Here is a 26,804-nt window from a genome sequence, read left to right on the forward strand (position 1 = left end):
AATTCCATTGGGGGGGGGGGGTTCACAACTTCCAGAAATCTGCTAGTCAGCATGGTTGTGGACTATAGTGCCTGGAGGGTTCTGTCTGGGAGTTGTAGCCCCAAAAGGTAAATTATTCAAGGGGAGGGATAAGGGGCAGCAAGTTTTGGCAGTAGATGAGATCATGAAATGTGGAAGTGATGGGGCAGGAGAGCATTTGCCTTGGAGATTGTTACAATTGATGATGTTATTTATAATACATTAAGGAGGACTGAGGAGGGTGGGGCCAACAACCTTAGTTCCTGGATAGCATTTGGCTGGGAGTTTTATTCCCCACTGAGCCTCTTTGAGAAGGGCTGGACTGGATAATCCATAGGGTCTCTTCCACCTCAGCAGTTCTAAGATTGTTTTTATAATGTTTTAATGTATTTTATTTGGAAACAACCATTATCCTTTGCTCGTTATTTCTCAGTTGGCTTTCAAAAGGCCATTGGGATGGATATATGTCCATATTGCTCCTTTAAATTGTTTTGTTTTTGTATTTTGAGAAATATAAAAATGATTTTAAAACAATCTACTGTATTAGTAACTTGTTGCTGAGATGTAATCTGAAAGCTAGCACTGATGTCAGCATGTTTCGAAAGAGCAGAGTAATAGATAAACAGTAATACATAACCAGTTTACATAACAATTCCAAGTTCTGTATTGACTCCTCTGTCTAGCAGCGACCTGCGTAGTTTCCGGCAGAGTTCTTTTCCCATCGCTTTGTAGCTTTAATGAATACGTCAGAAACTGGACTAAGGGATTTAGTGCACTGAAAATATATACTGTGTCCTCCAGCTTTTGATTGCTCTTCATCCTTTTGGAAAAAAAGAGGAGAATGTGAAAAGAAAAACAGACAACACACTTAACTTTGCTTCTTGGTCCTCTTAAAGATCTGCACCCCCCAAGCCATGCAGACTACACGCCGGAGCCGGCTGACCACACCACCGGGGACAAGCAGTAACGTCCCTGTCCCCCAAGATACCGTCACAAGCAGCCCTTCTATCTCTGGCGATCTTCGGCTGCTCCACACTATGTAGGTAACAACATATGGGGAGGGTGGGGGTGATAGGGCAGAAGATGCAGAGATGTGCCCTGCTTCCCACAGAATTCACCCAAAACCTTAGCAGCTTTTGGTTCTTTTCAGAGCACAATTCAAAACAGGGAGTATCCCCGTTAAAGCAGTAGGAGTCCAGGTCATCTTTACCCACCTACCTTCTGGTGAAGACCTTCCAGAAGGATGTTGTCTGTTGTCCCACCTTAATCATAGTTGAGGCTGGGAATGTGAGCTAGAACAACCAACAGAGAGTTTGGAAAAGCTATGAATAGGGGACTACATCTCCCATGATCCTTCAGCCAGCAAGGCTTCTCCATGTTGGTTTGCGGGTTGTGGAATGTGTAGTCAAAAATAATGACTATTTCATCCTCTGCTTCTTGGTAGCAGAACCTTCCCATGTGAAGATTCCTCTCCTTCCCACACAGTGGACTATTTAGCAGGTGATCCACCTGTATGATTTCATCAGACTTTTGTGAGGGGAGAGAAGCTTAATTAAGCTATTTGTCTATTGTTTCTGCTTTATCTGACAGGTCAACTTTCTGTTTTGTTTTTTACATCATGTTGTTTTACTTTGTTTTGTTGCTGGTTTCATATTGTTGTCATTGGTGCCTTTGTTAGGTGTTTTGAAGGTCTCTCTGTGTATGTTCTGTGCTGGCATGTCAGAACCAACCCTAATAGGCCTTTCAAGGAAAACAAGAGATTTAAACAGTGGTTTTAAGGAGTGGCGAGTTTCCGTGGCCAAGTGGGTCTACAGATTTAAAAAACAGCTTCAAAAATACTACTATTAATAAATGCAAATATGTAATCCTATAGAGACTGTGGAGATCAGCTGCTTTCTTGCCAGTTCAATAATGATGGGACACGGGTTGCAGCAGGATTACGCACTGGCACCATTAAGGTCAGTCTCACAGACAGTGAATAATGATCTTTCCTCCTCCTATACAAAATACTCGATTGATACTTCTTTGGCCACATAAGAGCTGTGACTCCTGCCCTATCGGCATCCTTTTAGCTGCAGATATGAATGGGCATCAAATGATTGTGCCATCTATATTTTAGCACCTTGGGTCAAAGCCCAAGCACCCCAGACTATTTATCGTGCAGCAGTATTTCCCAACTTTGGGTAACCCAGGTATCCTTGGACTGCAATTCCCAGGAGCCTTCACCGCCAGCTGCGCTGTCCAGGGTTTCTGGGAGTTGTAGTCTAAGAACATCTAGATTACACAAGGTTAGGAAGCACTGTTCTAGTGCTTGGTGTTAAGAAATGCCTTTCGGGTTCAAGGAACTACCATATTTTTCCGTGTATAAGACATCCCCATTTTCTTAATACAAAATTAAGAAAAATAAGTGGGGCTTAGCAAGTGTAGGGGGAAAGGGATCAAAGTGCTGCAGGATCACTTTGATCCCTGTTTTGCCCTCCACTTGTTTTTGTTCTCTCCTCAGCTTACATCCGTGTATAAGACAACCCTCAATTTTTAGTCTAAAGATTTTAGACAAAAGTATAGCCTTATACATGGAAACATTCGGTAGGCTGAGTGGGAATAAGTCATTTTGGATAGAAGCTAAAATTCATGTTATTATATTTTTAGTAACCCACCATCATTTTACTATGTTACATCAGAACATTCAACATCAGTGCCTTTTCTCACAGGCTAGTTTACCACTCACTGTGGATTATGTTGTGGGCAGGGCCTTATAGACATTATCATCCCATGGACAAGGCTGACCACAGGCAGCTCATAATTGCATTTGGGAATATGCCTCACCCTCAAGTTCTGGGATACAGTATCCCCCTGCTCAGATCAGGAAGCAACACAATGCTGTTCAGGACGAAACACAACATGCCATGTTTTTGAATTTCCATCCATTAAAATTCCAGAAGGACTCAAAAGCTAGCCTGGTTTTGAGATACTAGTAGTCCAATATAAGGGCATCACCCACCCTTGTTCTGGGATTTTGCACAAGAACCAAACTCCTTTTATTCCGCCCCCCTCCCCATTTAAAAGCTTCAGTATTTTGTTTCTTGGCAGAGCCCAATGGACTTCTCTGTTTATCATTGTGCAGTCAAATCACACATAGTCGGTTCTTGTGAATGCCTTTCTTTACGTAAGTCCTCTCTCTTCTGCTCCAGGTTTTTTCAGTCAGTGATGGCTCCCTTCACCATGTTCTTGCTGACAGTGAAACTGTGACCCAAGGATTACCTATCACCTCCCTGCGCTTTATGCCCCGTGGCCCCGCCCACAATGGAGATGTCTTGCTTGCCACCTGTAAGTGATGTCATTCGTTTAGGCTGAAACTTGATATTTACTATTTGCTATCCGGAGCTTGCATTTGTGAAGAGAAGCAGATATTAGAGATTGCCTTTTCATAGAAGAGAAAAATCCTTAACTAATTCAAGCATCTGAGTGTCACAGCATGAGTTTCTCTCACCTTTAAGAAAATGCAAATTAGCCTGCTTTGTTTGGTTACTGTTATCCTTTGAAGTCTTTTTCATCTGAAAGTACTGCCTCGGTCATCTCTGGACAATATTAAAAATGTTTTTAAACATGTTTTTGCAAGCATCTGTTTCCAGCCTGTTTCACTTCCTTACTCTGGCTTTGAGCAGGAAAAAAATGCAGTAGCATGTGTGTCTCCTTGAGTAACTAGTTGTGTAACGAACTATGCAATGGACTGGGCTACTGTGCCCACAGAACTGCTTCCTGGATAAGACCTTCCACAAGTTGCACAACTTTAAGTTATGCAGGCATAGCTACACAACAGGATTTGGGTCATTAATTGATAAGCAGAATTCTCAGTACCTCTTTGACTTCAAATTATAGATCAACTATCCCAAAGACTACAGACACCTTTTCTATTTGTTATAATTGGGATGTCTCCATTCCCATTCCAACAAAGCTCTTCAGATCATGGCAGCCTCTTAGCCATGTACGTATGTGACCTTGCTACATTTTTCAGATTTCTTAGGGGCTATTCCCACTTGGCTTTTAAATTAACATATACTTTGCTTCTTATTTAGAGATGAACTGAGTTTGGAGAAATTACTTGTTTAGACTAAAATATCTAGAGGTAGATGGGGGTATCTGGGAGCTATATTCCTTTAAAGTAACTTTTCAGCCTCTCCAAAGAATTTAAGCCTATGATTCTGTTAAAAATCTAAACAAAATATCTGAAAAATTAGAGGACTAATGAAAAGATGGCTGAAAAGCTATTTGTTCCCCTTACTTTCTATATGGAAAACACTGTTGTTGGTCTCCCCTGCACACAAAACCATAAATATATTCCTGGATTCTTTTCCAATGGCAGATTCTGGTGGGAAGCTGAAGCTATGGCATGTCCCTTCCCGCACCTGTGTGCGCACCTTAGCGGAGGATCGCCAGACAATGATCGCTTCCTTCAACCCTTCTGGCTCCAGGTTCATCACAGGTGGAGCAGGACCAGGCATTTACATGTACGACACACAAACCTGGGAAAAATTGCAGAATTTTCAGCCAAGGTGAGCTGGTGGGAGCAGGATATTAGCAGTAATATTAAACTATTGAGTCCTGGATTTAGTAAGGTGTGCTCGGGTTGGCTTTTGATCAGCCTAAGCTGCAACCCATTTCTTTTTCCAGTGATTCCCCAAATGTGATGGATGGGCACATGTCCCGGGTCTATGCGCTGACCTTCTTCCCGGAAAATGATGAGCGTTTCGTCTCTGGAGGATGGGATGACACAGTACAGGTGATGGTGTTACAAGGAGCAGAGCTTGGAAAGCTATTTTAAAGAAATAATGGGTTCCCCAAATGCTCTTTAAGTGTAAATGTTCACCTAGAAAACATACGCAGGACCCCAGTGAAGTCCTGCTAGTTGTGCTACCGGTGAAATATAACTTCATCACATGCTTATTATCCAAAATGTAGCAAGTTAAAAAAAATACCCATAATTATTTATAACATTTTTTTTAAAGTTTTGATAACAAACAGGACTAAAGTGAAGGCAAAGAAGAAAAATGAATCTTGAGCTAGGGTTGGAAAGGAGCAGTGAAAATTGACAGGCCAAAAGAACAACAATAACAACAGAAACAACAATAATAATGGAGATGCCCTGGGACTGTGCAGCTTGCCCAAGGCCACACAGGCTGGCTGTCCTCTCTCAGGAGGCACAGTGGGGAATCAAACTCCCAACCACTGAGCTATACAGCCAGCTCATTTCATAGAATGTGGCTGCTAAATTGGCCTGCACCTCTTGGTCGTGGTGGTGAACTGTTTCTCAGTACCAGGGCTGGTTCAACTGCCAGTCTAGTAAGCTCCCATACACAAAATGGAGAGGGCCATCTGGTCCTTAGCATTAGCCAGCAAAATGTCTTGGCCCAGGTCTCTACAGGACCGGTCAAAGGAGCAATGATAAAGGCATCAGTTTGCACATCCTGTCTCTTCCCTTTTAAGGGGGCCTGCTGAGAGTTTCTTGCTCTCACACTCCTACACGTGATGCTGATGGTGCCTCCAAGAGGATGCTCTCTCCATTTGACAGGGAGGAATTTCAAATCCTAGCAGGCTGGCTAGTTCCCTGTCTGAACTCAAAGTGCAACCTAGAACTTTTCACAATCTGTTGGGTTTCCAAGAGCAGACCAATGACTTCTATTGGGCTTCTCTGGGAGCAGGAACTTTAAAAGGAAAAACAATAACAGCCCTCCTTCCATGTGAGCTAGGTGAGGAGAGTTTATTAAACGGGTATTAAGTCATAGTGGAACAATCTGTCTATGGAGATACACCTGGCACCCTTGTTGAACGGGTAGAAATGAGCATTGAAAACGTGGCTCTTCTGTCAGGCTTTCCCTGAGCATTAAGTTGCTGATATTTGTGCTTCCCTTTTATTATCTTTTTTGCCATCATTTCATCCTCCTTTCTACCATCTTTATAGCCAACTGTTTAATCTATATTACTAATTATTGTATCTGTTGAATGTTTGTATTACTGTATTTTATTCTTCTTGTGTTTTAATACAGTGGTGCCTAGCAAGACTAAAGTAATTCATTCCACGAGTAGCGCTGTCTTGCGGAATTTTCGTCTTGCAAAAAGCAGTTTCCCATAGGAATGCATCGCAATGCATTCCTATGGGAACCTCGCAAGACGAATGAATTATTTTCTCCTTGGGAGGCATCGGCCTTGGGGGGGGGAATTGTCTTGTGAAGCACGGCCATAGAAGAAGCCGTCTTGCGAGGCACCTCAGCAATTGCAAAAACCATTCGTCTTGCGGGTTTTTCGTCCCGCGAGGTGTTTGTCTTGCGAGGCACCACTGTATTGTGTTGTTTGTCTTGTTGTTGTTAGCCGCCCAGAGTGGCCTGGCTGCCAGATGGTGCGGGGTATAAATAAATAAATAAATAAATAAATAAATAAATAAATAAAGAAAGAAAGAAAGAAAGAAAGAAAGAAAGAAAGAAAGAAAGAAAGAAAGAAAGAAAGCGCCATCTAACCTAAATTCTCTGGTTTCTGTTCCCCCAGTTCTGGAACGTGCAGACAACACATTCTATACGGTATGCATTGCCAGGGCACCCTCCCCTCGCTTTCCACCTTCTTTTAGTTCTTCTTCCTCTGCTGTGTTTCTTGCTCTGTTCCCCCACTTCCTTCCCACCTGGGCTTTAGCTCCTATCTTCCCATCTCCTTGCTCCTTTCATGAATTGCCCTCTTCCCCTGCTCATAGGCGCATCTCTGGACCCCATGTCTGTGGTGATGCTGTCTCCATAGACAAAACTGGGACACAGGTTCTGACGGGCTCCTGGAGGCGGAACAACACATTGCAGGTGAGAAGCCTGTCCAAAGTTGATTCAGAGTTTCCTACAGCAGTTAAATTATCATTGTTGTTTACATGGATTGTTTTATTACTCCAGGCAATATTCAGGGCAATAGCCCTTACTACAATTTAAATTGTTATAATTCTCACCAGTACAAGTCACCCACTCCTTTGTGTTATTTCCATAATCTCCAAAGCAGCAATGAATTAGAAGAAGCAAAACAGAACCATAAGAGGTCTAGTGTGGCCTAACAACTTCTACTTAAATATCTAGACTATAGCTACACGTACTGTTGATAGTCCTATAAAACAGCAATGCAACTTTTTCTTCCCACCTGGAACAGATCTGGGATGCTGAAACAGGTGCCAAGATCATGGACATTCCAGAAGACTTCCGAGGTCATTCACAGGTTGAAGATCACCTTTCCGAGTCATTTTGAAGTCCCAGTCCTTACTGTAACAATGCCTCTCTCTCTCTCTCTCTCTCTCTCTCATTATACAGTACTTTAGAGATAGACATATACATTAGAATTTAGTGATTATATAAAGATAGCTAATATATTTCATATGTATAGCAAAGCCCAGCATATAGTATTCCTCAATGAACCATGAGAAAACAGCCCTTGTCTGAAATACAGTATGTAAAGTCACATACCTTCCCTAAAATATAAAATAAAACAATAAAACAAAACCCAGGCTTCTTCCTGAAAGACTTTCAAAGGACTATCACTTGGAAAGGAATTTCTTCCTAGGAAAGGAAATTCAAAGGAATGCCAGTTTAAAATACTCTTTTTATGGCCCTTTGTGTGTATCCTACTGTATGTATGATCTTTGGTCCTACAGGCTGTTTTTACATGCACTGCTGTTATGTGGTCGTCTCTGCTGGCCAGGATGAATAAATGCTTTCCTACACCCTCAATGCACCTCAATACAAATTCTTAAGGGAAAAGGGCTCCACATCCCAACCTGACACTCTCTGGATGAATTGGACTACAAGTAACATAACTTTCAGCCAGCATGTCCGTGTTGGCTGGGGTGATTGGACTTGTAATCCAATACAGGTAGAGCGTGTCAGACTGGGCAAGGCTGAATGAGGTACAAAGAACCTTTTACTGTCTAAAATCCCACCTCTAGCACACTTATTCCTAGAAAGAATCCTACCCCTCTATTTCAGGTTTCTCTTTTCTCACTTAAGATGTGTCAGATGCATGTCAGTGATCCTGAGGGGGATTCTGTAGTCCAACAAAGTCAAATCATGGTATTGTAGTTAAAAAAATATTTCCAAGGAGTTTCAGAATCCATGGGTTTGTTAATGAAAGGCTTGTTTCCCTGGGTCTGTGTGATAACAAACTCTTAATGTCTTCATTCTGGTTCCATCCAAATCTCCTAATTCTCCTTTCTTTTTAACCCCTTCCTTTTCCAGATTTATACTTGTCACTTACTTGGCTCTGACCACATTATAGCTGGTGGAAGTCGGAACAACTTATGTCGGCTCATTGACAGGAGAATCCTCATGGTACGTACTTTGCTTAATTAGGGTTTCAGGCTGTGGAAATGAAGCTATAGCAGAGTGGTAAAGTATGTAGGTTGTACATTCCAGCTGCATTCCACCAAGAAAGGCTATCACATAGGCTGAGGGACTTAATGCCAAGGGAGGTCCGGAAGGAAAGAACGAGGAACCGGGCCTTCTCGGCAGAGGCCCCTTGTCTTTGGAACAACTTGCCAGTGGAGATCCGCCTGGCTCCCTCTCTGGGTGTTTTCAGGAACAAACTTAAAACCTGGCTATTTGGGCAGGCTTTCCCTCCTGCCGTATCTCAATTTCTTATACTTTTGCCATCTTGGATTTATATATATGCTTATTGGTTTTATTGTTTTTAAAGTTGCAAACTGCCCAGAGTAGACCTTTGGTCTAGATGGGCAGGATAGAAATCAAAATAAATAAATAAATAGCACGTGATGAGAAAGGCAATTATAGTGAAAGGTCAGATGAGACAATGAGCAGAATTTATGCAGGGTACATATTGTACCTACATATTACGTAACCGTGAAGGATGAGGATCTGCTCAGGAAAAAAAAATAGTTGGCAGCCTTAATTTTGTACTAACGCAACTGAATACAGTATAGAGGGGGATTCAAACAGGGCCAAGCACTCAAAGCCCAGGCCTGAATGGACAAAAAATGGTCAGCTTCAACTCCTCCAACATTTAATTTGTTTTAAATCTCCTGCTATGATCTATACAGATTGATATACAGTGGTGCCTCGCTTAACGATTTTAATTGGTTCAAAAAAAATCGCTATGTGAAAACATCGTTAAGCAAAACACAATTTCCCATAGAGATGCATTGAAAACCGGATAATCCGTTCCAATTGGAATGGATTACCATCCTTAAGCGAAAATCCCCATAGGAAAAAACGTTAAGCGAAACCCATTGAAATGCATCGAAGCCTATTTCAATGGGGGGAAAAAATTCACAAAAAATCAAAAAGACTCAGAACAAAGCCAAATTAAGTTAACGAAGGTTTTATTAGGTGCACTAATGATTCCAAGCATTTTAAACATTTTTAAACATTTTAGAATATTTTAAAAATAGCAAAAACGGGGCTGTAAAAAAAACGTTAAGCGAAACAAGGGGACCTAAAACTGTCATCGTTAAGCGAAGCATGATCCCGAAATCGTTAAGCGAAAATCGCCCATAGGGAAAATCGTTAAGTGAAGCACAAGATTGCTCCGAAAAAGCCATCGTTAAGTGAATTTTTCGTTGTACGAAGCAATCGTTAAGCGAGGCACCACTGTATTTGGGTCAAACTGAACTGAAAATTCTCACTCAGCCCCATGAAGGACACATGAGCGCATTCCGCCTTTTCTCTCATTCACCGTTTTCTCTCATTTCCCCACCAGAGTACAGGGGTGCTGAATGATCTGCCCGGGGGTGTCTACAGTACTCACATCAGTACCCGTGGTGTCTTGGCTGCCACTTCCAGCAACACTTTATACCTTGCACAGACGCCAGTGAGACCCTGAACCCTTCCTTTGGAGGCTACCATCAAGAGTGATGCTCTCAATGACTTCCCCATCATGGTACACTAATTAAGGACATGCCAATGTGTGCCTGATGGCGTCTTAGAATCCTCTACTTCGATGAGGAGAAACAGAATCATGGACAAGGGATGTGTGTCTTATTGGATGTGGCCAGTCCCAGTATGATCTGCTTGCTTACCTTACTGTTTTCTCATTATGTTTTCCTGCTGGCAATTGTACCACTGTGCCCCTAACATTCCTATCATGGTTTCCTTCCCATTTGGATCCTATCTCAAGCTCACCATGGTATCACAGCATTCTCTTCTTCCTCTATAGATGCCCTACCACCTTTTTTTCCCTTTTACTTTTTTACTGCTAGGGGAGTGTGACCAACCCCGCCGCTCCTTGAGACCCTAAGCTTAGTTGCCCATCATCTGCTGCTACAATATGTTTGGCATGTGACAAACTGGGGCTGCTCCCAGTAGCATCATGGGTTTGAAACAGTTCCCATAAATCCATAATGCAGAAAATCAGAAGTTAAAGGCCAATCCCATCACCTTCTGGGGCCAAAGCTGCCTTCTAATTAGAATGTTTAGATGGAAAATCCTTGGTATTCTTGCATGTTTTTGCCATCTCTGCACAGGAGCTACAATTACAATAATGTGTCTCTCTCCCTCTCTCTTCCACCACCCCGCAATCTCTCCACAACGTTGCACACATCACAGCTTGGCTATCCAAAAAAGAAAAAGCCTTGGTACCAAATTAAATCATTTTGGCCGGGCCTCTGTGTGTCCAGGACTCCTCGGTTCTTTGGGAGAGAAAAGGGATTCTAGCCATATAAGGGAGAGCTAGAGATGCTTCCAGCTGGAGCAATAATTTTGTGCAATAAGAAAAAAAAAGATGAAAGCACCCTTCTAAAAAACTTTAGAAGGGTTACCAGTGGAAGACCAAGTGTTCTTGATTCCCACCCGCACCCTAAAATTCTGTGAATCGGGAAGAACAACGGCACATTGAAAGCCATATCTGGAAGGATCCTACAACTCTTCCATTCTCTTAAATGGTGGAGAAATTAATCCAGTATTATTTTTGGCCCAACAGGGTTAAGGCATGGACTACGTGAAACAATAATAATAAAAGAGAGAATGCTTCTGGACATGTGCAGAGTGCATTTCTCTCACCATTAAATAATCAAAGTACTTCTCCAGACTTTTGGAACCTGGAAGCAGGGAAATTTCCCAACAAAATAGGGATATTTTTCTTAGGAGCGCTTAGAAATATAGGACCTGAAACTTTTCCAAGGCAGAAGCAGAACTGCAGATGAGGCTTAACTTTATTCTGCAAAAAAGCATTTTCCAGCTGGTTACAAGCTCCCCTCAGCTCCCCACCCCTCGCCCAGAAATTTGAGGAGGAGGTCTGGTTTGCTAGGTAGAGGCAATGCCTGTCAGACTGGTGCCTGCTCCCATGCAAGGTGATAGAGGGAATCTGCAGCAGCCACCATCCTGTCTCGGTACTCAAGCTCTGCATGGTTTCCTTCTGGGACACCTCGGAATCCATGAGCGAGACCCCAACAGCAGGCAGCAATCACCCCAGTGGAATCGCTGTCCCCTGCGGAATGAAAGGGAAGAAGTACAAAGAAGCCTAGTGAGCTTCAGCCAACTCTTGGGCAGAGGGCTTTTTCCCCAGAGGGATGGAGTAAAGGAAGAGGCTTCCTGACTCACCCCCATGAAACATGGCACGGCTGCAGAGCTCTTCCCAGTTGTCCCCAGCCGCCAGCAGAGCATCATAGGCGATCATGGGAGCATCGTGTCCACTCCGCCCAGCCCACCCATCCAAGCTGAAGGTCTTGTAGATGACATCGCGCTCCGTGGGACCATAGGCAGGAGGGAACCGAGCGGGGCCCTGGCCCTCAGCAAGGCCACGTTCTGAGAGGTACCTAAATTCAAAACCATGGGAGGAATGGGGAGAAAGGGAATGGAAAAACCTGAATAGACACTCAGACTGTCATGACACAGTTACACTAAGGGAATAAATTGGGTGAGGGATTGGGGGCTTTGAATTTAGTTTGAAGTCATGTTGTAGCTACACAGGTTTTGTGTCAGTGTGCACATACTCTTGGGAAAACATTTAACCTGTCTTTAAGCTGCATTGTATATTGGTTGAGGGGTTGACATGGGCTTTTAGAATTGTTGCATTTGAGGCTTTGTCCTGTGCATGCCCGCCCTCACGCTGGCTGCCTCTCACAGCCACAAGCAGCTGTTGCTGTTAAGTTTACTCTTTTTAAAATTATTATTATTATTATAATCTGGAATAGCGATACAACATAACGACAGAGAGAAGAAAAATTAAAATAGGTTTCCTTGCAGCCTCTCTCTCTCTCTCACACACACACACACACAAGGAGTGGAGAAGGAAAGGTAGCAAAGGGGGCTGAAATTGTCTGGAGACATTTTGACCACTGTGAAGGTGTGGAGAATAAGAGTGTGCCGTCCGCAGAAGTAAAAGTGGAAAAAGAGGATGAAATAAAGAGTCAACGAGATAGTGGCGAAAGTAAAGAAGAAAAGGGAAAGGAAACAGAAGAGAAAGAGGGGGAGGTAAAGATAGAGGTGTGTTTGGCAGACGAGGAGTGGGAGGAGTCTGAAGTGACAGTTGAAGGGGGGTATAAGAACGAGGAGGGGGTGGTGTGGTTCAGTTCAGTTGTGGAGGCTTATGAGAGGAAGAAGAGGGAGGACAGACAGAGAGCTTTCGAAAGGGTCCGCTACCAGGGGTTGTTAAGAGATTTTCCCCATTTAAAGGAAGGTGGCTTATTGCCCGATCCACCTACTGTAACTGAGACTTTCCTGCGTAAATTAGTGAAAGAATGGAATGTGATTGTGGCGCCCAGAGAGCTGGAAATTCAGCGTGAACGTGCCTGGATGACAGCTGAGGAGCACGAAGGTCCCGACGAGAGAGGATGGTACCGACACAAGTGCTGTGGGACCATTTGTGCCATGAGGAGTCTCCCTCCTCCTCAGAAGGAGCCGCGGGGATCTTGTGGGATCCGCCGCCTGTAACTCCATGGGAGTTTGACCAAAGTTTAAATGTTGTTGAAAATGGCCTGTTGCCAAGTTTGAAACCGTTGAATCCTTTTAAAGATGTGCAGGTGGGAGAAGAGATGAATAAAAGTTCCAATGTTAATGTTATACGGACTCAGTCTGACTTATTTTCCGCCGAAAACAAGGGGCTGCCTGAAGGAAAGGACCAACTTTCTTGCAGTGGCGCCCAACGTGGGGCAGCCCCTAAAGCGGAAAATGAAGAGGTGAGCGAGCTACGTCGGACTATTCAACACCAAGCGAAATTACTAGAAAATTTAGCCGAGCAACAGACTTTATTAACAAGGCAGTTATGGCAGTTGAATTCCGGAGAAGAAAGGGTTAAGAATGAGTGGAAAGAGGCAAGGAACCCCTGGGTAGCTAACCCAACCCCCATACGAATGCAGAAGATGAGTAACACTGACGATCCTGAGGCATATCTACACACTTTTGAAAGAGTAGCCACAGCAGCCGGGTGGCCTAAAGAACAGTGGACACTGATTTTAATTCCATGTTTGACAGGCGTATTACAAGAAGTGATTGACACATTATCTGTTCAAGAAGCCGCACAATATGAAATAGTAAAAGGCGCCATTTTACAGACTTTGAACTTAACTGAAGAAGCTTATAGAAAAAAGTTCCGGGAGTTGAGATTCAAATCAGGGATGCATCCGCGCCCAATAAGCCAGCGCATGAAGGCCAACGTAATTAGGTGGATCAAACCCGAAGATAAGACAAAGGACGAAATTATTGAGACAGTAGTGATGGAACATTTAATCTCAACATTGTCTAACAACATGAGGAGCTGGGTTCAAAGAAATAGACCGAAGAAGTTAGAAGAGGCGATTCACCTCATAGAGAATTATTGCGCGGCGGAGGAAGGAAGTAAAGAATATACAGGCGGAAATCCTGACAGGGCACGCCCACCGGACAAGATGGCGACCGGAGGCAGCAACACACCGCGTGGTCCGATGTCTTTCTCCGCGATCGGCAGAGGCAGACCCGCTAACTTCGAGCCGATGCGTCCTAAGCCGACTCGCCCCATCACCTATGATCAGAGGTTGTTCGAGCCTGGCACAGGACTGAAGGAGGGCAAAGATGGCAAGCCCGTGTGTTTCGACTGCGGCCGCCCGGGCCACGTTCGGCGGCAATGCCCTGGGCTGGATTGTTCGTGGGTAGGCCAAAATAATGAACCGGTTAAGTTAATGGGGTCTGAAAGAGAAGGTTGGGAGGTAATGGTGTTGGTTAACGGACATGAAAAGAGGGCATTAATAGATACTGGATGCAGTAAAACGTTGGTGCGTCAGTTAGAAGGAACCGAAGTAGCAGATGAAGTGTCGGTGAGATGCATCCATGGGGATTCAAAAAAATATGCGACGGTTTGGGCTAGCGTGCAAATTGGGAATGATTGTCGAAGGATGAAAGTTGGGATAGCCCCGGGACTTTCAAGGGAGATGTTGTTAGGACGTGATTGGGAAGGGGCTAGTGAATTGTTAAACAAGAAAGAGGGCTTGGTTGGGGAATGCGAACTAAGCCAAATCGAAACTGATTTTGGGAAAGAAGTTTCTAGAGAACAAACAAGGATGTGGCAACAAGATGACTCTACATTACAAGAGGTATTAAAGAAAGCACAACCTACAGGGACTATTATTCAGGGACAGGAGGGATTTGAACTGGAAGAGGGATTATTGTACCACGTGAATCGAGAAGGTGAAAAACAACTGGTGGTACCAATGAAATGGAGGAAAGATGTGTTAAAGGTAGCTCATGACGTTCCTACTGCAGGTCATTTGGCTAATGAAAAAATGATAGCTCGAATATCTCATAGATTTTGGTGGCCGGGAATGCAAAAAGAAATACAACAATTCTGTAGAACGTGTAAAGAGTGTCAGATGACCCAAATGAAACCTAGACCAGGAGCTCCTCTGGTGCCTATGCCCCTTGTAGATCATCCCTTTGATAGGATAGGAATTGACATAGTAGGGCCTCTTACAAAATCTGCAGGAGGACATACTCATATTCTAGTGTTAATTGATTATGCAACAAGATATCCAGAAGCTATACCTCTGAGGTCAACCACAGCCAAAGTAATCGCGAGAGAACTAATGCAGGTGTTTACTCGGTTAGGTTTCCCTAAAGAAATATTAACAGATCAAGGGAGTAATTTTATGAGTTTAACATTGAAAGAAATGTGGAAATTATTGGATGTAGATCCAGTACACACTTCCGTCTATCATCCTCAAACAAATGGATTGGTGGAGCGATTCAATAAGACCCTGAAAGGGATGTTACGGAAGTTAGTAATGGAAAAGCCTCGCAGATGGCACTTGTTAGTGGCTCCCCTCATGTTTGCAGTTAGAGAAGTACCACAAGCATCCACTGGCTTTTCGCCATTTGAAATGATATATGGTTGGAACCCCCGAGGAATTTTGGACTTAATAAAAGAAAAATGGGAGAGTGGGTCAGACAACGCACAAATCACGGTAAAACAGGTCCTTGAGATGAGAGAACATTTAAGAAAGGTGTCTGAAATGGCAAAGGAACATTTAGGACAAGCACAAGCCGGGCAGAAAAGGAGATATGATTTGAGGGTTTCCCCTAGATCCTTCCAAGCTGGTCAAAAAGTGTTGTTGTTATTGCCCACCGAAAATGCCAAGTTGTTTGCAAGATGGCAAGGCCCATACGAGGTAATTAGACAAGTAGGAAAGGTGGATTATGAAATTAAAACTCCAGATAAGAAAAAGAAGACAGGGATATATCATGTAAACCTTTTAAAGGAATGGCATGAGAGGGAGGTGTTATGGGCTGAAGATATAGAAGAAGATCTAGGGCCTGAATCCTCAGTGTACAGAACAGACCAGGCAGAAATCCCTTTAGGGGATTGTTTGAATCCTCAACAAATGAGACAGATAAGGCAAATTGAGCAAGAATTTAAAGATGTATTTTCTCCCAATCCAGGCATAACCCAAATAGTCGAACATCGCATTAATACTAAGGAAGGAGTAGTTATACGTAGCGGAAGTAGGAGTTGGCCATATCACATGAAAGAAATAATCAACAAAGAGGTAGAAGAAATGTTAAAGTTAGGAATAATTGAACATTCACACAGCCCGTGGAGAAGCTACCCAGTGGTAGTACCTAAACCGGATGGAAAGATCCGGTTATGTATTGACTTCAGAAAATTAAATGAAGTATCTAAATTTGACGCTTACCCCATGCCCCGTATAGAAGATTTATTGGAGAGACTAGGGGGCGCTATTTACCTCAGTTCATTGGATCTCACTAAAGGTTACTGGCAGATTCCGTTGAGGGCTGAGGACAAGGAGAAGACGGCTTTTGTGACTCCTAAGGGATTATTTCAATTCCAAAAAATGCCATTTGGATTACATGGAGCTGGAGCTACTTTTCAGCGATTAATGGACAAAGTATTAGAACCAGTAGAGGAATTTGCGGGAGCATATATTGATGACATCCTTATCTTCAGCCCCACATGGGAGGACCATGTAAGACATAGAAAATTAGTATTGGAAGAATTAAGGAAAGCTGGGCTAACCGTAAATCCTTCTAAATGTAAAATAGCTCAAGAGAAAGTAAAGTTTCTGGGCCACGTAGTATGTAAGGGAGAAATACAACCCTCGGAAGAGAAAATTGACAAATTGTCTGATTGGCGTATACCCAAAACCAAAAAAGAAGTCCAACAATTTTTAGGTTTGGCAGGATATTATAGGCAATTCGTGCCTAATTTTTCGGGAATTGCGGCTCCTTTAACTGATCTTACTAAGAAGAAAATAAAAAAGTATATTAATTGGGGAAGGAAAGAACAAGAAGCGTTTGACAAATTGCGGTCTATTTTAAACGAATTACCAAAGAGGTATGCACCTGACTTTTCCTTGCCATTTATTGTACAAACAGATGCATCAGATAGGGGGATAGGAGCAGTTTTGGCACAAGAAAGAAATGGTATCGAATATCCCGTTATGTATTTAAGTAAAAAACTGACACCTAGAGAACAGAAATATGCAACAATTGAAAAAGAAGCATTAGCGGCCAAATGGGCAATCACAACTTTAAAATATTATCTATTAGGAATGCCTTTTATATTAGTAACTGACCATGCCCCATTACAATGGCTGAACAGAATGAAAGACGCCAATCCACGTTTGACCCGATGGTATTTGAGTTTACAACCTTTTGCATTCCAAGTGAAGTATAAAAAAGGAAGTAACCATGCTAATGCCGATTATTTCTCACGACAGGGTGAAGGGGATGCGCGCGATGACAACAAGCGGACGGCCCACTCCTCCGGGGGGGCGTGTGAAGGTGTGGAGAATAAGAGTGTGCCGTCCGCAGAAGTAAAAGTGGAAAAAGAGGATGAAATAAAGAGTCAACGAGATAGTGGTGAAAGTAAAGAAGAAAAGGGAAAGGAAACAGAAGAGAAAGAGGGGGAGGTAAAGATAGAGGTGTGTTTGGCAGACGAGGAGTGGGAGGAGTCTGAAGTGACAGTTGAAGGGGGGTATAAGAACGAGGAGGGGGTGGTGTGGTTCAGTTCAGTTGTGGAGGCTTATGAGAGGAAGAAGAGGGAGGACAGACAGAGAGCTTTCGAAAGGGTCCGCTACCAGGGGTTGTTAAGAGATTTTCCCCATTTAAAGGAAGGTGGCTTATTGCCCGATCCACCTACTGTAACTGAGACTTTCCTGCGTAAATTAGTGAAAGAATGGAATGTGATTGTGGCGCCCAGAGAGCTGGAAATTCAGCGTGAACGTGCCTGGATGACAGCTGAGGAGCACGAAGGTCCCGACGAGAGAGGATGGTACCGACACAAGTGCTGTGGGACCATTTGTGCCATGAGGAGTCTCCCTCCTCCTCAGAAGGAGCCGCGGGGATCTTGTGGGATCCGCCGCCTGTAACTCCATGGGAGTTTGACCAAAGTTTAAATGTTGTTGAAAATGGCCTGTTGCCAAGTTTGAAACCGTTGAATCCTTTTAAAGATGTGCAGGTGGGAGAAGAGATGAATAAAAGTTCCAATGTTAATGTTATACGGACTCAGTCTGACTTATTTTCCGCCGAAAACAAGGGGCTGCCTGAAGGAAAGGACCAACTTTCTTGCAACCACATGGGTGCTTCTATGCATGTGAAGGAGGGAGACATGGAGACGGAGCTGAAACTGACCAGGAACATGAATTCAACCATGAATTTTGCAGTTTTGATTTCTTAAAAGATAACGAAATCAAAATAAATCCTGTTGCATTTCATGTTAACTGGCCAGAACCTATCCTATACAAAGCACTTTAAAAAAACCCTGGACTTCTATTGTGTCCATAAAGGGGGATACAGCAGTGGGAAAAGGATATTAGAATGAAGTGTGCTATATACCAACATGAATTTGACCAAACTCCGGGAGGCAGAGGAAAACAGGAGAGCCTGGCGTGCTCTGGTCCATGGGGTCACGAAGACTCAGACACAATGACTAAACAACAACAATGCTATATAGATCTAAATTTTGTCACAGAATTTCAAGTTCTCCTTCCTCCAAGATTCTCTGGATAGTATTTCACAAGCAGACATACTATGGGCAGCACCAGGGCAGAAGTGCAAATTAGGGTGAGAGAGTGGCCAGTTCAGAAGAATCAAAAAAAATTTAAAGGAAAGGAGAGATTTGAATCCAGGCCTTCCTGGTTTTAGGCCAATACTATATCCATGTATGGGCAAGTTTCAGCCTTTCAGATATTGCTTGATTATAACTCCTATCAACCTTAGCCAACAGAGTTCACGTTGAAGACTCAAGGTAGTTGATTTCAACAACATTTGGAGGACCACAAATTCCCCTCTCCCTGCTGGAACCAGTTCTGTGTGCCAGCTCTCCCTTCTTCACAGCATCTGGCTCAGAAATTCTGCTGCTTGTTCTAAACAGAAAGCTTATAGACTTCTGGCAAAGGATGATTGTTAAAAACCAGGAGAGCCTTGTCTGAGGGTCAAACTACTGTATATGAGATGTTCAGTTCTACATTTAGAAAAAGTGCTCCCTTAACTGGAAATTGTCACCACCCAAAAATGCTCTCCTCCACAGTTTGCAGCCCACTTTTCTTTGTTTTCTGGTTGGCCTTTGGAGAGGTAAACACAGGTCTCATTTGCAAATCTGATTCCTTTGGCAGCCAAGGAGTATAAACACCTGCTAGTTATGAGCTCAGTGTCTCCTATAGCTAGAAATTGAAAATGCCACAGTGACTGCCATCAAAGTGAAAACTTTGCTCTCCTAACATTTCTCCTCCCCGCCCCCCAGAAATCTCTTATTCTCCAAAATTCCTCCTGAATATACTTACCATTCCCATTTCTCTGGAAAATAGGTCCAGGCCCCCACATTGGCTTCACTCTCAAATGCAGCAGCACGCACATACTCTAAGGCAAGAGGGAGGGTCTTGAGTAACCCTACACCCCAACGCTCAAGGGGAAGGCCCTGCACGGCATATGCCGTAAACAGGGCAGAAGCCAGAGCCCCAAGATATCCTAGGGAGAGAGAAATAAAGGCAGGCAGAATCATTACCATTCATGCGTGCAGCTGATCCCTTTTACCATCATAACCATCTGCACAGTGGATCAGGGTGGGGAGTGGAGGAAAGCAAACCCAGCTGTTCTGGACTATAGCCCTCACGGTTCCTTAGCACTGGCCACGTTGGTTCAGGCTTCTGAGAATGGAAGTCTCAGGAAGTCTAAGGAGGCAGATTCCTTGCTGCTGTTTTACAGACTTTCCCAAGGTTTCCCAGGATGGTTTATGGTTTAAGCCGTGATCTGAATGAAAGCTAAACTTGCAGGAGCTCTTTGAAAGATGTTCTTCCACTTGATTAGTACAAGCATAACTCCGCCCCCCCCGGAATGGTTCAGTTTGAATCTAAGGGAAACTGATGGAGATATCCTTAATGCACAGTGCTCTTTTTTAATTCATACATTAACCTGTCAAGAATTTTGAAAACTTTAACCAGCAAATGAAGAAAAAGTGTTTCAAATGTGTCTATATACAGTACATACATATATGCATATGCAAATAGCTTTAGTTTATTTAAAGCAGGCAATGGTGGGGTAAAGCCAGTTGGATCCAAATGTAATTCATTGTCTCTTATCTCTGCAAAGCATTAAGGTGAAATAAGCATGACAAGGACCCATAATGACTACTGTTAAAGTGTGACATTTGCCTTCACATTTAGCCAGTCTAAGGTTAGATCTAAGCAAGTACTGTACTGAGGTTAGATCTAAGCCTGAGGCACTGGAATTGACTGTACCAAGTTTAGACCATAAGAAGGCAATAATAATTTTGGAAAAAAAATACACTTCAGTGAGAAAAAAAGCGGTCTAGCTCTTTATATATAATTTGTACACACACTATATATAATATATTATATAATATATAACATATTATATAATATATAATATATTATATATATTATATACACACACTTCCTACTTTACTATCATTTTATTCCTAAACAACCGTAGTCATCTTGCCCTTTGCTAAGGCAAGAAAATAAAATTAAATTAAAAACTTGGCTAGTCCTGAGGTAGCATCAAGCTGAAGACCAAGATATTTTCATTAATTACATTTTTACTTTTTCACTAAGAAAGGATGAAGCCAGCTAACAGATAATTAAAACAAACAGTAAACTCCATTTTAGAAATCACAGCAACAAAACAGTTAAAAGTTTAAAAGGCCAGAGAGAAAAAAAACATGAGTCATCTACCAACAACAACCCGCTTTCATTCAGTCAGTCTTATTCTAAATACAAGAGACATACCATGTTGGGCTTACTGCCTCACACGCCCCCTTTACCTGTGGGGTGGTGATGTGTCATCCGGCCACTTTCTATGCTGACTTGGATCAAAGAGTGGAGATCGGAAGGACGAGGATACCTAGACGAGATGTTGGTCATGGTGGAGATATACCTGCCCATCAGCTATGCTGCTGTTGCCCCTTCTCAGCCCTATCCCACCCCTGTTACCTCAGCCCGATACACATGGACCTCATGGCGGCCCCACAGCCTGTTGCTTGGGGGTTGAAGGGAATGCGATAACCCTTTGGCTCCCCAGGACATAACTGAGATGTTCCTACAGGAAGAAGAGAAAAGAAGGAGAGGCATTAACTTCTCCAGGGATAAGCTACATGGGGTACATGTCATTCGTGCTAGATATTTCATAAGCTGCCATCTTGATTTGTTTATAGCATTTATAATGGCTTCCACATCCAGGTTAACCTATATAGTAAATTAAAACAAGACAAAACAAATTAAAACAAGTGCTGACCCATACCTAATTTCAACTGTAATTTCACAGAGTGGAAGTATCCTAATGAAATACACTGAAGGTCATACTCCTAGTGGCCTCCAAATGGATTGAGTCCATGGGTCCCAAAAGACAGTCCCTTCAGAAGACCTCTATGACCGGGCAGGATAATTAGAGAAAAGGTGTTTCCTCATGTCTCATCATCTTAGGTTGCTCGGACTCTGAATCTGGCCCGGAATATTGAAACTACGTAGCATGGTAATAAATAAATATCCAATGTGGAGACCATGGGAGAGGGATTTGATACACAGGGAACAACAATCTCAAGGGAAGGAAAACTATAATTTTCCTTATCTGCTACAGCAAGGAGTAGCTGCCATCCCACATTCCTCTGGATTAATTGAAGGAGTAAAGAAACCAACAACCAAAAAAGATGAATCTGGGGGTGGGGGTGGGGGTGGGGGTGGGAGAGAGAGAGAGAGAGAAGGTGGAGGTTTTCTAATGGAATTCTACTAATGGATCCCTGTCTATATTCTACAGTTGAATTATACATTATAAATAAAACATCACCCAAAGCTGAAATAGCATTAATACTCAAAAATGTGATTCTGGGAAATCTTGGGAGTCTGAGGAATCGTATTTGGAAGACCAATCGCAAATGATTTGCTCATTTGCAAGCTGCGGGGGTTATGAAAAGCTTGCTAAGACAATCAGATGTTTTCAGCATGTAAGGAATTCCATTCTTCTAATGATATTCTCTCTGTAATATACACTTTGTCTTTTAGATGGCAACCTCCTCATAATAATTTATTCATAATTTTTAAAGAACACAGATGAGCTTAATACCCTTAGTCTCTCATAGGATAGGGTCTTTGTAACTGGCAAAAGGGACCGCTGAGGTACATTACCCAGAATGCTTGTAGGCCCAGGCTTCCTCCCTTCCATGTCCTTCATGGCTTCAACGTAGCGCCTGCCTAGCTCCTGGAACAGGGGCTCCCCATTCTTCCCTATGTGGCACAGAAGGAAGACACAAATGTAACAATGGTTTAAAATAATTTGAAAGCCTTCCTCTTCACACAGCTGCATCAGGCCTTTCATCACCAGAAAAACCTTGCCAAACCCACCAAGTTCTTTTCCCTCCATCATTTTCCAAACTAGTCTGCATGTCTCAAGTCATACAATTCTGACAGTCAAATATTTAGCAGCAACCCCTTAGATGCATGAATGGATGGCGCCATTTGGAATTAGTCAAGTCTGCTATCAGTTCACTGTTCTGCCCGTTACTGGGGGCTCAGACTTTGCCACTTTCTGAGGAACTGAACTGAACAGGACACAATTTTAGCTCGTGTCAACTCTGCTCTAAAAATCATAATGGCCTTTCCAGATGCATTTCATCCCTTAAGTCAGTGTTTACCAACCATAGATAACCCAGAAGCTTTTACCACTAGTTGTGACAACTGGGGTTTCCGGGAGAACGAATGACCGACCGATAGGTTTGTTTGTTTTTTGTTTGTGTCGTTTGTCTTATTTATAAGCTACTTTTTTCCCAATAAGGGGACTCAAGGCATCTTTAAAGCACAGTGAGATATACATTTAAAAGCAAACTATAAAACTGGTTAAAACACATGAATAATTAAAACAGGTAACGTGTTAAAAACTATCTTAACTTTAAAAATGGCCACTCAGAGACTCAGTCATGATTGCTAACAGCCTGCCTGAAAAGGCTGGTCTTTAGCTGTTACTAGAAGGATCAAAGGGAGGAGGCCAATGGTTGTTCTGGGTTTTTCGAGTTGTTTGGCTGTGTTCTAAAGGTTGTTCTTCCTGACGTTTCGCCAGTCTCTGTGGCCATGGGCATCTTCAGAGGACAGCAGAGGAGGCCAACTTGACCTCCAGAAGGAGAGCATTCCATAACCTGGGAACAATCACAGAGAAGGCCGTCTCTTGTGTCCCCATCAACAGGACCAAGAGGAAGGCCTCCTTTTTATGATCTTACTGACAAGGGTCACATGGGGAGATACTGTCCTTTAGAGTAGCAGTTCAAAAATACCTGCGTTACCCAACATTGAGAACTACTGTCCTAGGTAGACTGCAAAGCCATTGATAAAACCTAGGGGGTGGATTGGGCTGCCCCACACCAGTGCAGGAAACATAACATACTGACTTATCCACCACTCCTGATCAGAGAGATTCTATTACGACCACCAGGGAAGCCCAAATAGACCAATGATGCAGAATGGCTCCAAGCAAGAAGACTGCCTTCTCAAACCTGGAGCCAGTCCCGCTTGGGACTAACCCCTCTGGACATGCTAGAAGACAGCAACGTGATCCACCAGGGAATAAGAGCATGTCAAGCAAGGCCATGTAAGCCTGGCTAACGTCGTCTTCTGCTCACCTGTGGCTAGGGCCTCAGCGGTCGCCAGGTGCAGCACAGTGTCGTCACTGACAGGCCAGTCAGGGAGGGCTGCACGGATCTTGCCCAATCCCCCCATTTCTTGGAGTTCCTGGTGTATCTGGGGGCCTGAAGTACAGTATTCCCAGCGCTGGTTGCGATATCCAAGGGCATCACCTGCCCCGGAGAGCACCATTGCCGCACGATAGGCTTCCTTGGAGGGTGCTTTGAGACTGCAAGGCAGTGGACAAACAGCGAAGAATACACAAGGTGACCTATTCAGAGTTATTTCTTAGACTACAACTCCCATAGTCCCCAGGGGACTCTGGGAGCTGTAGTCCAAAAAATGCTTCCAAGTTCTACATATATATATATAAAAGACAAAACACAGGTAATACAAACCAAAGGGGAGATGCGGAGCTTTTGTTTTTAAAGAGATGCAGCACGTTATAAAGGTTTTGGATCAATGAATTATGATTCAAAAATCTGGCTCTCTGTGTTAACTAATTAGCTGATTGGTCTGCTGATAATGCAACTTTCATATTGTTTACATGCAGCACAGGGGAGTTGTTATGTGTCAAATTCTCCATGCTGCTGGAAATACTAGGGTGTTTGAAGATGTTCAGCCTGAATAGAAGCCACCTTGGGGGTGGAGGTGGCAATGGGAACCCTGTAAAGATGGGGTTACCAGCAGGGCAAAACACACACCAACCCAAGTCGGCAACAGTGTGAAACACAAGAGACATAGCATGCTACATTTCTAAGCCAGTTGGGGGGTGGATGAAGAGCTGTGGCCATCCAACATCGTTGGACTTCAATATATTTCACCACAGGCAGTGCTGCCAATGGTTCTTGCTGATGAGACTCCTCGCCAAAAGTATAGAGGGTCACAGGTCCCTCACATCAATGTAAGAATGCATGGGGAACTTACATATCTGTGTACCCTCACTTGCAAGTAAATCCCCACTAAACTCAGTATACATCCTGCCTTAATGGTTCTAAAATGGGTCCTATTTCTGATGGCCATGTGTATTTCAGCTGCAAAATACTATTTCTCTCCTTTCTTCATTTATAGGTGTTTGTATTTTTAGTGGGGGACTTCTAGTGGGTGGGGAGTGTTTGGGGAATGTTATGTGTGTGCATGTGTCTGGTCTCTGGGTGTCTGTGAATTTCGTTGTATGGTATACTGTGTATATACTTACAATGACAATAAATTTATTATTATTATTATTATTATTATTATTATTATTATTATTATTATTATTATTATTATTATTATTATTATTATTATTATTATTATTATTATTATTATTATTATTATTATTATTATAACTGCTATTACATTCCTAACATTTTCTATGAACAAATAAAAAATGAAGTTTGCCAACTCAGGAGCAAATTTGTGCAGTGTCATGTTCTAAATTCGTTAGGAGGACTCCATCTGGCATCAGAAGTGGATTGCGATCCAAATCTGTTAGCGTTTTTAAAGTGTGACAGTATCCACTTCGTATTACGTAAACAAGTAACGACAGGTTGGTATATTACGTTCATTACGGTAACGAGGACGGCGCCCATGATGCTTCTCATTCGTGTAAAGCCCAGAGGGGCAGTAGCGAGCGTTCAGAGAATACGAGAGGTAGTGCCTTTAGTTTAGGCGCGAGTATTAGGATTGTTACGGCCCACCCTCCCTCTCCTTTAATGCATTCGCAGCTGCATTGCAAAAAGCAAGGTTTGGAGGGGTGGAATATTAAACATTGAGCGCGTCATAATTATTCTTATGATTCTTCCACGTTTAAGAAAATTGTTACTGCTCCCCAAATCCGACAGCTAGTGACCATGCTGGGTGAGGTATTCTGTACTCCAATCACAACTTTCCCAAGTTTTGTTATGATTGCTATTAGCATTATTTTCATTGCCCGATCAGCTGCTTACCAGCCTTCCATGGCGGCGGGGGTGGGGGGGGCGCCGCGTGTATTCCGCCGTTTTCTTCCTCCCCCAGCGGGCCCCTCTTCGCCTCGCCCTCCGCTGACCGCGTGCAAATCCCCGGGGCCAACCGGTTGCACCCCAGCCAGAGTCCAAGGGGTGGATCTTAAAGAGAAAGCCCCTTAATCGAACCATCCCCCACCCCTAGTCTTGGTATTTCTGGAGCTCTTAAATTTCCTGAAGGACTGGGAGGAAGAAGAGAAGAGCCTGCTTTGCACCCGGGTGTGCAAGCTATTTTCCCCACGGGGTTTGATTTTATATATTACTTTTATATGCTGCCTTTCTTCCAGTGAGTTCATGGCAGTGTTGTCCTTCCCACCATATCTGCAGGACAGCCCTGTGAGGTGGGTCAGCTGAGAACCAGTGGTTGGCCCAAGATTACCCAGGCAGTTTTATGGCTCAGTGGGAAACTGAAGAACTTCCTAAATCCTAGATTGGTCTAACTCCTGTCTCACCTTGGCTCTCCCAGAGGTCCCCCGTCCAACCCAATGCCAGGATCCAGACTTGAGTTGGGAGATCAGAACGCAGGCTGCTTCTTGCCATGGAGTGTGGCCACAACTAGCCACATCTGGGAGGAAAAGGTGCTGAAAGCAGATGCAGGCAGCCTGATTCCCTTCGGATGTTTTGGACTACAATTCCCATGAGCCATAACCAGCAAAATAAGCAGTCAGGGATGATGGAGACTACAGTCCACACCTGGAGGGCACCAATTTGGGGGAAGCTGCTGTGTAATCGTGATTAGAGGATTTGTGTAGCTTCACTTCAAACATTGTGTGTGCCTGGTTGCTAGGTGAGGAAGGAGCCTCTTTGAGGCTTCCTTCTGTTCAACTTTTAAATACCTACTTGTTGCCATATTGCTATTGCACATGGAGCCCATTTCAACACTGCAGTGGACAAGATACTTATAGTTTATCCCGTCATAAAAGAAAAATCTGCAGCTATGAATCGAAGAAAACATGCATACTCTTTCTTATTATTACTTACATATGTTGTTGTTTAGTCATTTAGTCATGTCTAACTCTTTGTGACCCTATGGACCAGAGCACACCAGGCCCTCCTGTCTTCCACTACCTCCCGGAGTTGGGTCAAATTCATGTTGGTTGCTTCAATGACAGTGTCCAACCATCTCGTCCTCAATGACAGTGTCCAACCATCTCGTCCTCTGTTGTCCCCTTCTCCTCTTGCCTTCACACTTCCCCAATACAGTATCAGGTGCTTTTCCAGGAAGT

The 26,804-nt window shown here is 43.3% G+C and overlaps 2 protein-coding genes across 3 annotated transcripts; one reads left to right on the plus strand and one right to left on the minus strand.

Annotated features, from left to right (window-relative positions):
- The first annotated feature begins 816 nt into the window (after positions 1 to 816).
- On the plus strand, positions 817 to 11,473 carry LOC110078576 (protein tipD). The gene is made up of 10 exons (XM_020792882.3): positions 817 to 1,057; positions 1,892 to 1,976; positions 3,210 to 3,345; positions 4,382 to 4,571; positions 4,690 to 4,798; positions 6,559 to 6,590; positions 6,758 to 6,857; positions 7,192 to 7,257; positions 8,271 to 8,363; positions 9,748 to 11,473. The coding sequence occupies exons 1-10, from the start codon at positions 933 to 935 to the stop codon at positions 9,868 to 9,870; spliced, it is 1,059 nt and encodes a 352-aa protein (XP_020648541.3). The 5' UTR covers positions 817 to 932; the 3' UTR covers positions 9,871 to 11,473.
- Positions 11,180 to 25,859, minus strand: LOC110078575 (ADP-ribosylhydrolase ARH1). 2 transcript variants are annotated; one of them, XM_073004532.2, is made up of 8 exons: positions 25,842 to 25,859; positions 23,596 to 23,825; positions 22,112 to 22,210; positions 20,924 to 21,029; positions 20,755 to 20,834; positions 19,256 to 19,439; positions 11,586 to 11,800; positions 11,180 to 11,472 (listed from the first exon to the last, which is right to left on the minus strand). In XM_073004532.2, the coding sequence occupies exons 2-8, from the start codon at positions 23,786 to 23,788 to the stop codon at positions 11,309 to 11,311; spliced, it is 1,041 nt and encodes a 346-aa protein (XP_072860633.2). In that variant the 5' UTR covers positions 23,789 to 23,825; positions 25,842 to 25,859; the 3' UTR covers positions 11,180 to 11,308. The 2 variants fall into 2 exon arrangements, with proteins under 2 accessions (XP_072860633.2, XP_020648539.3); XM_020792880.3 differs by lacking the exon at positions 25,842 to 25,859 and adding an exon at positions 25,525 to 25,681.
- Between the last annotated feature and the right edge of the window lie 945 nt (positions 25,860 to 26,804).

Source organism: Pogona vitticeps, chromosome 6 (genome assembly GCF_051106095.1).
Source record: "Pogona vitticeps strain Pit_001003342236 chromosome 6, PviZW2.1, whole genome shotgun sequence".
NCBI lineage: Eukaryota > Metazoa > Chordata > Lepidosauria > Squamata > Agamidae > Pogona > Pogona vitticeps.

Coding starts and splice junctions, on each gene's coding strand:
- LOC110078575 (XM_020792880.3), bottom strand. Junction 22,211..23,595: donor CGCTGAGGCCCTAGCCACAG/GTGAGCAGAAGA, acceptor TGTGCCACATAG/GGAAGAATGGGGAGCCCCTG. Junction 21,030..22,111: donor TGGGCCTACAAGCATTCTGG/GTAATGTACCTC, acceptor TTCTTCCTGTAG/GAACATCTCAGTTATGTCCT.
- LOC110078576 (XM_020792882.3), top strand. CDS start 933: ATGCAGACTACACGCCGGAGCCGGCTGACCACACCACCGGGGACAAGC. Junction 1,977..3,209: donor TACGCACTGGCACCATTAAG/GTCAGTCTCACA, acceptor CTTCTGCTCCAG/GTTTTTTCAGTCAGTGATGG. Junction 6,591..6,757: donor CAGACAACACATTCTATACG/GTATGCATTGCC, acceptor CCCTGCTCATAG/GCGCATCTCTGGACCCCATG.